The sequence below is a fragment of the Capra hircus genome, chromosome 26 (assembly GCF_001704415.2).
Source record: "Capra hircus breed San Clemente chromosome 26, ASM170441v1, whole genome shotgun sequence".
Taxonomy (NCBI): domain Eukaryota; kingdom Metazoa; phylum Chordata; class Mammalia; order Artiodactyla; family Bovidae; genus Capra; species Capra hircus.
In genome coordinates this window covers 35,081,686-35,098,688 of record NC_030833.1, presented here as the reverse complement: position 1 = coordinate 35,098,688, position 17,003 = coordinate 35,081,686, and the positions used below count along the sequence as shown (strand labels likewise).

Below are 17,003 nucleotides of genomic sequence, written 5' to 3'. Positions count from 1 at the left end.
TACAGGCTGACATTTTTCAAGAATATACAGCTTAAAGTCCTCGGGCTCCAGGAGAAGGCTGATGTCTAGCTTTAGAACATATGGTTAAACATTTCAAGGTTTTGAAACAGTTTGTCCTCCCACCAAAATGTATGGTAGGTCTAGTAGAGCCACTTCCTCATGAATACTTGGAATTTTCAGGACTTTTAAAAAATTCTGGTAGGTACATACTAGTAGTAGTCCATTGTGATTTTAATTTTTATTTCCCACATAACTAAAAATATTGAGTACCTTTTTTTCATATTTATTGACCATATGGATATTCTTTTCTGTGAAGAATTTGTTCAAACATTTTGCCCATCTAAAAAAATATCTGAATGGAAGTCTTTCATTTTACTGATGTAATCTGGATGTAAGTCCTTCATCAGATTTATTCAGTGTAAATATTTCTCCCAGACTCTGGCTAGCTTTTTGATGATATTAAATGATATCTTTTGAAGAAGATAAATTTTAAAATTAATTTAAATAAAGACCAATTTGTTGATCTCTTGTAATTAGTGCTTTTTTTATTCTATTTTCTTAAAACTTTGTCAAGTTCAAAGTCATAATGACTTTCTCTTATGTTTCACAGCAGAGGTTTATACTTCTGTTTTTCATACTTATGTCCATGATCCATCTCAAATAAGTGTTTGCAAGCAACTTGTAAGGAACAAGTTGATTTTTTTCCCAATATTAATTTCATCTAGCATGAAGATTATTCTTTCCATGCTAATTAAATAACACTATCACATGGCCATATAGGTGTGAGTCTGTTTCTGAAGTTTTTCCTATTCTAGTGTATTTCAAGCTGTTATTCTTGTGCCAATACCATATTGTCCTAATTATTATAGCTTTAAACTAAGTCCTCATATCTGGTGTAAGTCTTCTACTTTTATTCTTCCTTCTTCTTGATTATATTAGCTTCTTTGTATTTCCACACAAATTTTAGATCAATTGATCAATTCAGAACCTCTGATATTTACTAAGAATTCATTGAATCTCTACATTGACAGAATTGATACTTAAACAATATTGATTTTTCTAAATTTATGGACATGGTATAACTATATTTGGGTATAATTTCTCCCAGCAACTTTGTGAAATTTGAAGTATTGAAGTGTTTCACATTATTCATTCGATTCAGCCCTAGATATTAGTGGGGAATGGTTAGCTTATTTAAAATATTTCTTTTATCTGTATCATTATTTAATTATTTGATCTTAGCACAAAGCAGTACAATTAATTCTTTTCAATTCATTTTTTTAATTAACCTCATAGCCAGTTCTCAGGCCACTCTACTTTGCCATGAGCAGTGTACTTCTATTGCATTCTCAGGTGTAACACTCTCAAGACCTAAGGAAGACATGCTTAACAGTTCCCTTCCTTTATTTTTGTTTGGCAGCTCCTTGGAACTCACATAAAGTTTCTATTCTTTGTCATATATGTCCACTAAAGACTGCTCAATTAGCTTAGTGCTCATCTAATAATTGGACAGATATTTACTTACTAGTTTTAGGAACAAAAATAGCTCCTACTATTTGCAAGACACTTTATATATATGTTGGAGCATGCTTTCAACATGCATCCAGACACTTTATAGTTCTGCTGTATCCTTCACTTGCTTCTTGCACAGAACATCCAGGTTTGCCAGAGGTGAAAATTTAGGGTCTTCTCCAGTCTTTTCAGAACAGTTGTAGATTTCTAATGTCTCAGGAGGGCACCCCAGGTGTTGCTAGTGGTAAAGGACCTGCCTGATAAGGCAGGAGACATAAGAGATGAGGGTTCAATCCCTCGATCAGGAAGATCCCCTGGAGGAGGGCATGGCAGTCCAGTCCAGCATTCTTGCCTGGAGAATCCATAGACAGAGGAGCCTGGCTGGTTATAGTCCTTAGGGTTGCACAGAGTCAGACACAACTGAAGTGACTTAGCACGCACGCACACACGCAGTGTCTCAGGAATTCATCAGATTTTCAAAGCTTTCCATGAATATCTCATTCATCAACTTTTCCTTTTAAGCTTTTTGGTTAGTGTATTGATTTCTATAGCTTCAGGCATCTACAATAGTCAAAAACTTCCCCTGACCGTTCTCAACAAATGTGTCTGCGGAAAGGCTGTTCACACTGGGAAAGTTCTGAGATCAATCCTGAATGTAGTCTTCCACAGTGACCATAAGCATGTCAAATAATAATGATTCTTTGGGAACAGGGTTTTGAAGGAGTTCCATCTCCACTCACTGCCTTCTGCTTGTGGCTGATATATTATTGATGATTTTCACCATGATTATAGTCTGTAGCTTTTCAAGGCTACCTCAAAGCTTGGAAGATAGAAGGGAATAAGGCAAAACATGACAAACCTCACTGTTATTACTGAGGTTTTTCCATTTTCGTGAAGAAACACTCTGCAGATTGATGCATGTCTTGGCTAATGGCCAAAGATCTGAAAAAGCAGACCTGATAATTTTTACTTGTGCTTTCATTGTTATATATCAGAGAGAATTATTAGAAGTCATTACTCCATACCACATTTGCTGACATCTTTCGGTCTAATTTTGAAAGGAAGTAATGAAAAGTGGTTACCGTTACTTTTTTCACATTTACAGGGAATGGGATCAGTATTTCACCAATAATGAAAATAGTTTCTAGGATTTTAGAGACATCTGTTTTTCAGAATTTTTCTCAATTTACACAGAATGTTTATCATTAAAAAAATGTTAACCATTATCAAACGTTGTACATTTACTTCAATAAAGGACAGAAATGGTATGGGCCTAACAGAAGCAGAATATATTAAGAAGAGGTGGCAAGAATACACAGAAGAACTGTACAAAAAAGATCTCACAACCCGGATATCACGATGGTGTGATCATTCATCTAGAGCCAGACATCCTGGAATGTGAAGTCAAGTGGGCTTTAGAAAGCATTAAAGGAACAAAGATAGTGGAGGTGATGGAATTCCGGTAGAGCTATTTCAAATCCTGAAAGATGATGCTGTGAAAGTGCTGCATTCAATATGCCAGCTAATTTGGAAAACTCAGCAGTGGCCACAGGACTGGAAAAGGTCAGCTTTCTTTCCAATCCCAAAGGAAGGCAATGCCAAAGAATGCTCAAAGTACTGCACAATTGCACTCATATCACATGCTAGTAAAGTAATGCTCAAAATTCTCCAAGCCAGGCTTCAGCAATATGCGAACCATGAACTTCCTGATGATCAAGCTGCTTTTAGAAAAGGCAAAGGAACCAGAGATCAAATTGCCAACATCTGCTGGATCATTGAAAAAGCAAGAGTTCCAGAATAGCATCTGTTTCTGCTTTCTTGACTATGCCAAAGCCTTTGACTGTGTGGATCACAAGAAACTGTGGAAAATTCTGAAAGAGTTGGGAATACCAGACCACCTGACCTGCCTCTTGAGAAATCTGTATGCAGGTCAGGAAGCAACAGTTAGAACTGGACATGGAACAACAGACTGGTTCCAAATAGGAAAAGGAGTACATCAAGGCTGTATATTGTCATCCTGCTTATTTAACTTCTATGCAGAGTACATCATGAGAAACGTTGGACTGGAAGAAACACAAGCTGGAATCAAGATTGCCGGGAGAAATATCAATAACCTTAGATATGCAGATGACACCACCCTATGGCAGAAAGTGAAGAGGAACTAAAAAGCCTCTTGATGAAAATGCAAGAGGAGAGTGAAAAAGTTGGCTTAAAGCTCAACATTCAGGAAACGAAGATCATGGCATCCGGTCCCATCACTTCATGGGAAATAGATGGGGAAACAGTGGAAACAGTATCAAACTTTATTTTGGGGGGCTCCAAAATCACTGCAGATGGTGACTGCAGCCATGAAATTAAAAGATGCTTACTCTTTGGAAGAAAAATTATGACCAACCTAGATAGCATATTCAAAAGCAGAGACATTACTTTGCCGACTAAGGTCCGTCTAGTCAAGACTATGGTTTTTCCTGTGGTCATGTATGGATGTGAGAGTTGGACTGTGAAGAACAGTGAGCACCAAAGAATTGATGCTTTTGAACTGTGGTGTTGGGGAAGACTCTTGAGAGTCCCTTGGACTGCAAGGAGATCCAACCAGTCCATTCTGATGGAGATCAGCCCTGGGTGTTCTTTGGAAGGACTGATGCTAAAGCTGAAACTCTAGTACTTTGGCCACCTCATGCGAAGAGTTGACTTATTGGAAAAGACTGATGCTGGAAGGGATTGGGGACAGGAGGAGAAGGTGGCGACAGAGGATGAGATGGCTGGATGGCATCACGGACTCAATGGACGTGAGTCTGAGTGAACTCCTGGAGTTGGTGATGGACAGGGAGGCCTGGAGTCCTGTGATTCATGAGGTCGCAGAGTCAAGACTGAGCGACTGAACTGAACTGAACTGAACTGAGAAGGTCACTTGTTCCATCAGCTAGGTTTGTGTCTATGCTACAGATTGTAAATCAAATAATGCAATGATAACACGGGACTCAGGGTGACATTAGTTTTCTCCAACAGAAAGTATATTCCAGCAGGAGGAAAATGTTTAGGGGTGAATCAATGTAATTTAAGCAATGTTTAAAATTACTTAAAGATGAACTCTAGTCTTATAACTAGTCTTCAACTTCAGTTTTATTCTTAAGGCTTGTTTACAGATCTTCATAATCTTCCGATCAGTTGAAGTTCGAACATTTACTTCATCCTTCTTACTTGGCAATCTCTAGACTCCAGTTTTTTTTGTTTGTTTTTTTGTTGTTGTTGTTGTTGTTGTTGTTGTTGTTTTCCCTCTAAGCACTCAGAACATTTCAAAATTTTTTTCTTTTTTTGGTTTCTAAATCTCCTACATAACATTTTATAGTCAGCCCTTCAGACTCTCAGCTCCTGATTTCAAATCAACAATCACTTCAGAGGTAAAATCACATCAAAAGAAGGATTCCTAATATGGATTTCTCAAACCCTCTGCTTTCTTGTCCCCAGAAATCCTCACAACTTTGAACTCTCCTCCCTGCTGACAAATATATATGTACATAGGCATGTGTTTGTGTGTGTGTGTGTGTGTGTCTGGGATGAGCCAGACAGAGGAAGAAAATACAGACATAAATATAGATGTTATATCAAGAAGTTTCTGGTCATAGCAATTATATATTATTTGTAGATGATAAAATTTCCCACTTGAAAAATCCATGAAAGGAAGCTAAAGTTACTAAATCTACCAAAGAATTCAGTTCTTAGCAGATAAAAGGGTTCAGACAAATAGTCTTTCTATTAGAGTCATGGCAGAAAAGTAAAGAGATACATACTTTTTAGGGTATCATTCTTCACTATTGATGAAAAAAATGTACATATATGTGCAGACACTTCACTGCTACCAAACTATCCCAAAGAAATAGTACAAGAATAATAAAAGATGTATGCAAGTAGGAACATTTCTATATTACCAAAGGTTCAAAATTAATCTAAATATCCTTGAGCACTACGATATTTTTTAAGATTATTATAGGCATGAAATATAGTATTATGAGATACATTTATTTAGATAGATTGTGAGGGTATCTGTTGCTAAAATCTAATGTCATCAAGAAGTCAGAGATATAATATAAATAATACGTACATACCCACAGAAACACACATCCATATTTCTGTGTGTGTTCAAATATAACCATAAATACATATTATTTTCCTTCTTTTTTGCCTTAATATGTCTGTATATCTGTAACTGGGTCTATGTGTGGGTCTGTGTTTAATAAGTAGGGGAAAAGAAAAAGGACAGCCTTGAAAATAACCAGCAAATGTAATTTTTATCTCATGTTATTCCCCCTAGCTGGAGCAATCTTCCTCTGCTTTCTTCCTGTATGTATGTATGTATGTGTGTGTGTGTGTGTGTATATATATATATATATATATGTATACATGTGTAAAAACATATATATCACAATATAATTACACTTTAATGAACATTGAAAAAAACAGAAATTATACATGCCAAACTGTCAAGAGATTACTCCCTGAAGGGATAATAGCAGTAAGAGATGAGTACATTATACATATACATTTTTTAACACATGTGATAATTTTCTACTCTAATTTTTTTAAAAATCAAAATATGACATTTATTTATAAGATACCTTTTCTCTGTAGATAAGTTACAGCTTAAGATCTCAGGATAGAATTACAAAAAACATTTTATTGAAGACAAAACAGTGAGCTGTAGTTCATGAAGCAAAACTTGAACTGAATCTTAAAGAAAATCAGAAGAGACAGGGCTCAGGAATGTTACTACTGACATTAAGGGAGAGGTGGACCATAGCTAACAGCAAGGGCAAAGAGCACCAGCTTGTGTAGACAGAGCTGGAGAGGCTCATCTGCGATCTGGCAGTGGCCTTTTCTTCAGACTGGAATGAAACAGACCTCGTAGAAGTGTGGTATAGAGCCCGACCCTTTCAGAAGTGGTGTAGTGTCAATGTTCTTCGGATCGACCAGAGGTTTCAAGGTAAATTGCTGTAAAATACTGACCAGGAGTAAAAACAGCTCCATACGGGCCAGGCCTTCTCCAACACAAACTCTTTTTCCTAAAAATGAGACATAAATGAAATATCCATATAATTCTCGTTTGACCTAGTGCACAGGGAGGTGTAGATAAATATGAAATGAAAGACTAGAGTAAATAAATAGATAAACTAAGGAAAATCAAATAATCAATGGCTTCTCCTATTTACACCAAAATCTGGTCTGCTTCATTCCTTCAGAACATATTTCTGTGTACATTCTATTTAATATAGTTTTCAAAATCTCTTCTGTACACCCATGTTGGAATTGCTTTCCTGAGGGTGGCCAATGACATTTTTCTACACTCACACACACACACAGATATACACAAAGACATATACACACAGAAACATATATACACACACTCGCTCATCCCAATCGACATGAGACACACTATGCATTCTCCATCTACCTCCAACCCAAGTCTCAACAACAGGTTTGATTCACTTCATCTGATTTCTAAAAATAATCTTTACCTTGCCATGTCCCTGCTTTAACACTATTTTAAGAGTTTACCACTATCAGGTATAAAAAAAAAAGTCACAAACTAGACACAAGTATTACTGCATGTTCACCAAGCCCGGACACATAAGCTATTTCAAGTGCTAGGAATTTCCAGTCATTCCTGCAACTGAAATACTCGTCCCCTGAGCTCTGCTAGCTGAGATTCTCTACACCCTTCTAGATCCACCACAGGTGTCATTTATTCTACAAAACTTCTTTTATCTATTCAAGTGGATACAATTTACTCCCTCACTGGTATTCCACAAGACTTATTAATGCTTCTAGTACAGAATATTTCATGTGAAATTGTAATTATTCCTCTGTCCCCACACACTGGAATATAAGCTCATAAGGTAAAGCCTTAGATCTTATAATGGTAGCACAGTGTCAGGACAAAAGCAATCCCACAAACCCTGTAAATTGAGCAGAAATCTTGAGCAGGCTCATTATGTAACAATGGACCCAAAATTCAGGAAGAAGGTAAGGAGATTAGCAGGTCTCTATGCAATGACCTCTGGGCATTGTTCACAGTCTGGGGATGTTTCTCCATCTTCCCAGATCCATTCTGTTTGTTTTTCTTTTGCACCTACGCTGTGTTTAGGAAGTTGATTTCTTTGGGATGCATAACCCCAGTAGTTATCTTCTTCACTGTAACTAAACTCAGAGGATTGGACATTGAGAAGGTTAGAGTATGCCTTCCCTCAGTCCCAGCCTGTCAGGCCACAGTTCAGCAGTGGCTGTATTCTCCAACCTACAGACCCATCTCCTGCTGAGACAGCCATTCTCTCTTTGCTAAAAATCTGCTTGAGTTTCAGCAACACCCTCCTTCTCCCGACCCCTTCGACATAGGATGGTAACATCGTCCTACTGATGCTCATCCCTGAGTACCTGACAACTCCTTGCCACTTCCCTTAATTGTGTCCGCACCTCTGAAAACAGTTTCTTCATTAAACTGTCTTAAGTATCCTACCTCTTTTTTTCAGGGACCCTGACAAATTAAAGGAAAATGCTAAATATAAAATATTTCTTCCTGCAAGAAAACTTCCTTTATCTTCCAACTACTCTGCCCTGGCCCTCAAAATGCAAGATTCAGGAGCTTCTCTCTCTAGGAGCCCACAGAAACACTTTGAAGAGTATTTTCTCTCTGGAGTATCCTTGCCTTTAACCTGCATTCCTCTTTCTTAAAGGAAGGATGCATCTGTTACTCACATTTGTATCTCTGGACATGAGTGAGCACGAGTCTACTACATATAAGGCATGTAGACTACATTCAGTGAATTCACTTCATTGAGTGAACTGACTTCTCAGGGCAGGGGAGAAAAGTCACAGTGGAACTAGACATCTAGGAGGAGTTGTTAGAAGACTCAGCAGTGAGTAAGAGAGCAGAAGTCAGGAAATACAGCCTCCAACCAATGAGAAATTATCTGCACTTTGGGAATGGTGCCTCTGGCCTCATGCAAATGACAATTTGTCCAGCCCAGACTAGCCTCCATGCAAAGCCCTTCCTTCTCTCATTTCAACACTGAAGTACAGACAAAAATGAAGCATGCTTGCCTGCTGAAAAAGCCATGAAGTAGTCACTCTTCTTAAAGTTACCACTTTTATCCAGGAAGTGACCAGGATCAAACTGCTCTGGGTTGGGAAACTCCTTGTCACTGTGCAGGACAGAAGTCAGAGATGGTAATATGGTTGTGCCCTGAGATAAAAAGAAACAGATTAACTGGATTTTAAAAATGGTCATGGAGCTCGAAAAAAAAAATACCTTGTCTAATCCTTTTCTCTTGTAGATGAGATGACTGAGGCACACACACACACACAAAATTGTTCTTTCCATGTCAGAGAACAAATTAATGACCAAGCCTGTGCTGTGCTTAGACCCTCAAGTCATGTCCGACTCTTTACAACCCCATGGACTGTAGCCCACCAGGCTCCTCTGTCCATGGGGATTCTCCAGGCAAGAATACTGGAGTGCCATGCCCTCCTCCAGGGGATCTTGACAACCCAGGGATCAAACCTAGGTCTCCCTCACTGCAGGCAGATTCTTTACTGTCTGAGCCACCAGGGAAGCCCAATGACCAAGACTAACAGATCTTAAATTCTATAATGCCAGTTCAGGGCACTGTTAAAACCTGACTCCAAGATAATCGTCTCCAGCTTGTAGCCTACCTACTGTGCTTGCTTTCCAGTAAATTAAAGGAGCTGCACTTTTCTTGATCAAAAAAAAAAAAAAGTCATTGTTTAAACTTGCTGATGTCACTTAAACTCTAGCTCTTTCTCTTTGGAATCAAATATGACATCTTCTTCAAAATTATATGAGTAGCCATATTTCTGAAAACTATTTTCTTCTCCTACTAAGATGAGAAACTGGTAAGCATACCCTCCTCCTGCTATGTTTTTTCAATGTATTTGTTGAATATTCTTCTGGAAGTTAGATGGCATTTCTGGTTTCTTGTAAGGTTTTCCTAAACTCAAAGATACCATGTAACATGATGATTTAGAGTTTAGTTTTTGGAATCAGTTGAACATTTTTCTCTGCTAAATCAATCTCTGTGACTATAGGCAAGTTTTTTGTTTGTCTTTTTTTTTTAACATTTGCATGCCTCATTTTCATCACAAGTAAAATATAAACAGGGAATTCCTTGGTGGCTACCGTTCAATCTGTAGCTTAGGTTTAATCCCTGGTTGGGGAGCTGAGATCTCACAAGTGGCTCAGCATGCCAAAAAAAGCTAAAGTGACAACAACAACAAAATAAATGATAAATTTGCATTATTTTATTATATAAAGAGATAATATAAGAAATACTTTTTAAACAGAGGTTATTATCACAAGCTAAAATGCTCAATAAGTCGAAATTTTGCTATTGTTATGGTAACAATGATTTTTTTCACAGTATCTTGGGATCATAATACTACAGAGACAAAATTCAAATTCAGATTCATCTGAATGCCTTCTGGTATACTGTATGGCCTTTCCAAATACATGATATACTTCCCACTCCAAAACGTCATGGAATTGAAAGGCGGACTGTCATTTCCATGTGGGCAAATAAATAAAAGAATCAAGATTGCTGGGAGAAATAAAAATAACCTCAGATAAGCAGATGACAACACCCTTATGGTAGAAAGTGAAGAGGAACTAAAGAGCCTCTTGATGAAAGTGAAAGGTGAAAAAATTGACTTAAAATTCAACATTCAAAAAACTAAAGTCAGGGCATCCAGTTCCATCACTTCATGGCAAATAGATGGGGAAACAATGGAAACATGACAGACTTTATTTTCTTGGGCTCCAAAATCACTGCAGATGGTGACTGCAGCCATGAAATTAAAAGATGCTTAGTCCTTGGAAGAAAACCTAGACAACATATTAAAAAGCAGAGACATTACTTTGCTGACAAAGTTCCATCTAGTTAAACCTATGGTTTTCCCATAGTCACATATAGAGTTGGACCATAAAGAACGTTGAGCACCAAAGAATTGATGCCTTTGAACTGTGGTGTTGGAGAAGAATTTTGAGGGTCCCTTAGACTGCAAGGAGACAAACCAGTCAATCCTGAAGGAAATCAGTCCTGAAAGTTCATTGGAAGGACTGATGTTAAAGCTACTTTGGCCACCTAATGCAAAGAACTGACTCATTCGAAAAGACCCTGATGATGGGAAAGACTGAAGGCAGGAGGAGAAGGGGACGACCAAGGGTGAGATGATTGGATGGCATCACCAACTCAATGGACATGAGTTTGAGCAAGCTCCAGGAGATGGTGATGGACAGGCAGGGCTGGTGTGCTGCAGTCCATGAGGTCTCAAAGAGTTGGTCATGAATGAGTAACTGAACTGACTGAAATAAAGGAGAAACTGAAGTTTCAGTCTTTCCGGAACCTCTTTGTTACGACACAGCACCTCCTGTTTTTCTGACCTGGGTGGGCTTAGAGATATGCCCTGAGCATGAAGTACAGGAAGATAGTACGGCCACAGTACAAAGGTTTTCATATAAAGTTAATTAGTGACAAAAAATTTATCCTGGATGATGGGACCATCTGTTGCTGTTTAGTTGCTAAGTTGTGTCTGACTCTTTGTGACCTGGAGGACTATAGCCTGCCAGACCACTCTGTCCATGAGACTTCCCAGGCAAGAATACTGGAGTGGCTTGCCATGTCCTTCTCCAGGGGATCTTCCCATCTGAGGAAGATGGGACCATCTACTTCAAGGTATAACAGAGTAACTGCTTTTGAGCTGCCCTCACAAACGTGAAATATACATAAACACAGAGAGGAGGACTTCCCTGGTGGTCCAGTAGTGAAGAATCTGCCTGCCACAGGACATTGGTTTGATCCCTGGTCCGGGAACATCCCACATGGCTCGGGGCAACAAAGTCCGTGCACTACAACTACTGAGCCCACATGCTCTACAGCCTGCATGCTGCAACATGACAAACCATTGCAATGAGAAGTCCAGGCATTGCACTAGAGACTAGCTTGTACTCACTGCAACTAGCAAAAACCCACATGCAGCAATGAAGACCCAGTGCAGCCAAATTAGATAATACTTTCTGAAGTCTACGGGGGAAAAAACACAAAGTAACAGCTTTCCAGCATTGAACAAGAAGCAATCCAGGATTGTGAACTTTAATAAAGAGGAATTGGCAGGCCCTATATTCACTCCTAATATACTTCAAAAAACATTTTCCTCCTAGAGTGCAGGGAGGTGGCAGCCAAGCAAAGCAGGACCCTTTCTGAGCTAAGCAGACAGAGATCAAAACCTGATGCCTACAACTTATGAGGAAGGACACAAGTCAGGAAGAATCTATCAACAGGGAAGATCTCAAAAGTATACAAGACTATTCTCTGTACTTTCATGTCTGTGGGTTGGGCAGCTTCAGGACCCCAATTAGAGTATGACTCCTGGGGAGGTGAGAACTGAAGGTGGATACCAGATACTGTACAGTGATAGAGAAGTTGAGGTTCCAACCCAGTGAGAGTGGAAAGAACTTTCCTGGCAACTCAGGTTTTCTGTCATGATTGATCCCCCAAATTCTAAGTTGTTGGATTAGTGAACCCACCCTGGACTAAGGGTCATGCCCTAAGATTAAATCAAAAATTGAAATTAAATCACAATGACAAACAATTATAGTAAGCTTAAGAGACTAAAGGACATCTGTCAGTAATTTAGCTGCCTATCAAAATACATTTCAGTGCCCTTTAAAGAAAGGGTAATCCAGACTCCCCATAAGACATCATTCAAAATGTTCACTATACAACAGAAAATTTAAAATAAATGTGAAATGAAGGAAATGTGACCCAAATTTGAAGGAAAAAGAGCCAATAGAAGTAGAACCCATATTATCCTAGATATTAGAATTATCTAAGAACTACACAAGAACTACAAACCATCTATCATAAGTATATCCAAGTTCTTAAAGGAATAATTAATAACAAAAGAAGAACAAATGAGAAATCTCAACAGAGATTTAAAACTGTAAAAATAGAAATTTTAGAAATGAAATTTTTACTGGATTGAATTAAAAACATTAGAGACTGCAAAAGAAAAGGTTAGTGAATTTAGAGACATATCAATAGAGTAGTAGCTGAGAAGCCCCTACTGGAAGAACTTTCCAACAGACAGTAATTATAAACTATGAAATACACACAAACACACACATTCTGCAAGGTGGCCAAAAGCATGAAGATACTGAAGTGTAGAAAACATATGAGGAGAGAAAAAGATACTGGGTGAGTTTTCCATTTTAAAGATGTTATCATGAGGACAGGTCTCAGACAACAAAATATTGAGTGACTACAACATGGCCATAAGCCAAGTCTCACTGCTTTAAAGAATCAATGACAACATTCAGCTGTACCTACTGCACAGAAACGAAAAAAAGGGGGTGGGGGGGTGGGGAGGTAATACCATAAAAGAAAGAGCCAGAGAAGATGAACCTTAAATTCCCTATATGAAATATCCCAAATCTCTGACAATCCTATAAGCCTTGAATTACATGTGGAATAAATTCCAGATAAGTACCCTAAAGTTAAAAAAAAAAAAAAACTAAATTTAAAACTCAGAACTTTGAGTTGAGAACAACATAGTTAACCACCTGCTAAAACAAGAAATGAACAAAGCTTGATGTTCCTCAAAGGACATAAATGAATCAAGAGTCCCTATGATATATCATTAAAAATAGGTAGGACAAAATCCAAAATAATTAGGAACACATACATACAAACACACACACCCCAAGAAAATGTGACCCATACACAAGATAAAAAGAACAACAGTAACACTAAGATAACGATAGTGATAATGGAATAAACAGATAAGAATTTTGAATCAGAGTCAAAATTTGAATTTATAATCTTAACTATTATTTTCAAGGAAATGAAAATATGTCTCAACATTAAGTAAAATGTTAATGAATGAATGATCAAAATATAAATTGTAAAGAGAACCCAAATGGAAATTCCAAAACTAAAATTTATGGTTGATTATAATAATTATTAAATAGGCTTTACAATAGTTTGAAAGAAAAAGTGGTGAAATAGAAGATAAATAAATAAAACTTTTTTCAGTCTAGAGAAAAGGAAAAAATTGAAAACAAATAAGCAACCAGAACCTAAGGAACCTTTTCAACAACACCATAAGGAGATTGGAGTACTAAAAAAAAAAGAAAAGAAAAGAAAAGAAGTAAGAGAGGATGGGCAAAAAAAAATTGAGAAAATAATGAAGAAAATGTAGACATCTACAATGTAGACAAATAGAATAAATAAAAACAAAACCAGACTTAAACATAAATATATTGTAGTTAAAATATAGTCAAATACACAGAGAAAACTTGAAGGCAGTCAAAGAAAAGTGGCCCATTACCTACACAAGAACAAGAATTCAAATGACTACTGACTACTTATCAATAAAACTACATTCCAGAAAATAGTAAAATGATAAAACTCCTAGAGGAGGACATAGGCAAAACACTTCCCAACATAAATCACAGCAGAATCCTCTATGACCCACCTACCAGAATACTGGAAATAAAAGCAAAAATAAACAAATGGGACCTAATTAAAATTAAAAGCTTCTGCACAGCAAAGGAAACTATAGGCAAGGTGAAAAGACAGCCTTCAGAATGGGAGAAAATAATAGCAAGTGAAGCAACTGACAAACAACTAATCTCAAAAATATACAAGCAACTCCTGCAGCTCAACTCCAGAAAAATAAATGACCCAATCAAAAATGGGCCAAAGCTAAACAGACATTTCTCCAAAGAAGACATACAGGTGGCTAATAACCACATGAAAAGATGCTCAACATCACTCATTATCAGAGAAATGCAAATCAAAACCACAATGAGGTATCATTTCATGCCGGTCAGAATGGCTGTGATCCAAAATTCTACAAGCAATAAATGGTGGAGAGGGTGTGGAGAAAAGGGAACCCTCTTACCCTGTTGGTGGGAAGGCAAGCTAGTACAGCCACTATGGAGAACAGTGTGGAGATTCCTTCAAAAACTGGAAATAGAACTGCCTTATGAACCAGCAGTCCCACTGCTGGGCATACACACCGAGGAAACCAGAATTGAAAGAGACACGTGTACCCCAAAGTTCATTGCAGCACTGTTTATAATAGCCAGGACATGGAAGCAACCTAGATGTCCATCAGTAGATGAATGGATAAGAAAGCTGTGGTACATATACACAATGGAGTATTCAGTTCAGTTCAGTTGCTCAGTCTTGTCCGACTCTGCAACCCCATGAATCACAGCACGCCAGGCCTCCCTGTCCATCACCAACTCCCAGAGTTACTCAGATTCATGTCCATCGAGTCAGTGATGCCATCAAGCCATCTCATCCTCTGTAGTCCCCTTCTCCTCCTGCCCCCAATCCCTCCCAGCATCAGAGTCTTTTCCAATAAGCCAACCCTTCTCATGAGGTGGCCAAAGTACTGGAGTTTCAGCTTCAGCATCATTCCTTCCAAAGAAATCCCAGGGCTGATCTCCTTCAGAATGGACTGGTTGGATCTCCTTGCAGTCCTAGGGACTCTCAAGAGTCTTCTCCAACACACAGTTCAAAAGCATCAATTCTTCGGCGCTCAGCCTTCTTCACAGTCCAACTCTCACATCCATACATGACCACAGGAAAAACCATAGACTTGACTAGACGGACTTTACTCAGCCATTAAAAAGAGTACATTTGAATCAGTTCTTATGATGTAGATGAAACTGGAGCCAATTATACAGAGTGAAGTAAGCCAGAAAGAAAAACACCAATACAGTATACTAATGCATATATATGGAATTTAGAAAGATGGTAATGATAACCCTGTATGCCACACAGCAAAATAGACTCAGATGTATAGAACAGTCTTTTGGACTCTGTGGGAGAGGGAGAGGGTGGGTTGATTTGGGAGAATGGCATTGAAACATGTATAATATCATATAAGAAACGAATCACCAGTCTAGGCTTGATGCAGCATACAGGATGCTTGGGGCTAGTGCACTCGGATAACCCAGAGGGATGGTATAGGGAGGGAGGTGGGAGGGGGATTCAGGATTGGGAACATGTGTACATCCATGGCAGATTCATGTTTATGTATGGCAAAACCAATACAATATTGTAAAGTAATTAGCCTCCAATTAAAATAAATAGATTTAAATTTTAAAAAAATGAAAAGAAAATAATAAAATGAAATATTCAAAGTGCTAAAGAGAAAAAATTTATATTCAATTAACACAGTAATCTATATCCAGATATCCACCTGTTGTAAACAAAATTTTATTGGAATACATCCCTACCTATTTCTTAGAGTATTATCTATGGTTACCTTTATTCTACAATGGCAAGTTGAGACCACATGGTCCACAAAATCTGTATCACTACTTGGCCTCTTAAAGAGATATTTGCAACCCTGTTTAGAGTACTAATTATAACACTAATGGTTGCTTTATCATATACATACATATTATACATGTGATAACTTTGGTATAAAGGAAGAGGAACAGGTTAAATAGTCATATACGATTGCAGTGTTCTTTCATTCTTTAAAGTTTAATTTTAATAAGATTGTAAAAATTTAAGAATATATATTGTAATCTCAAGACAAATCATTTAAATAATAGTTCAATGGCAATAGGTATTTACAATCCTGAAAAATAAATCTACTAATCCAGAGGAAGGCAGGAAATGAGAAGCAGAGAGATATAAAAAAGAGAGACAAACAAACAAAAAAACTATTATTTAAAAATACAGTTATTCCCAGGAGAAGACAGTAACGAAGGAAGAGTAGAATTATGAACTTGGTGGATAAGCAGGATACAAATGATGAATCTGCAAATATAAACCCACCATATCAGTAACTATATTAAATTGCAATAAACTAAACACTCCAATTTTAAAAGTAGAATGCACTTAATAGACATATAAGGACAATCAATCCAAAAGCAATAGAACACATTCCCCTCAAGCACACATGAAAAATTATCCAGAATAGATCATCTGTTATGGCACAAAACAAGTATTAAGAAGTTTTAGAAGACTGAAATCATATCAAGTATATTTCCAAACAAAATGTTAAAAATTGAGAAATCAATTATAAGAAAACTGGAAAATTCACAGAAATGTAGATATTAAACAATATGCTATTGAACAATCACAGGATCAAAGAATAAATCAAAAGAGAATCAAAAAGTACCTTGAGACAAAACAAAACAAAAACAAAAAAAAAAGTAAACATGGCATATGAAAACTTGTGAGGTCAGGAAAAGCAATTCTAAAAGAAAAGTTCAGTGATAAATGCCTACATTAAGAAATGAGAATGATATCAAACAAGCAACCTAACTTGACACCTCAAAGAATTAGAAAAAGAAGAAAAAACAAAGCTCAAAGTCAGCAGAAGGAAGGAAATAGAAATAATAAAGTAAATAACAGAAACAGAGACCAATAAGAAAAAAAGAGAGAGAGAGAGAG

The 17,003-nt window shown here is 37.4% G+C and overlaps 1 protein-coding gene across 1 annotated transcript in view; it reads right to left on the bottom strand.

Moving 5' to 3' along the window:
- Positions 5,938–17,003, bottom strand: part of LOC102169851 (cytochrome P450 2C31) — a 64,424-nt gene continuing 53,358 nt past the window's right edge. The window contains exons 8-9 of the mRNA XM_018041712.1: positions 8,608–8,749; positions 5,938–6,572 (exon numbers count right to left, since the gene is read on the bottom strand). Coding sequence (XP_017897201.1) covers positions 6,391–6,572; positions 8,608–8,749 — 324 coding nt within the window. The 3' untranslated portion in view covers positions 5,938–6,390. The remainder of the gene's footprint in view (positions 6,573–8,607; positions 8,750–17,003) is intronic.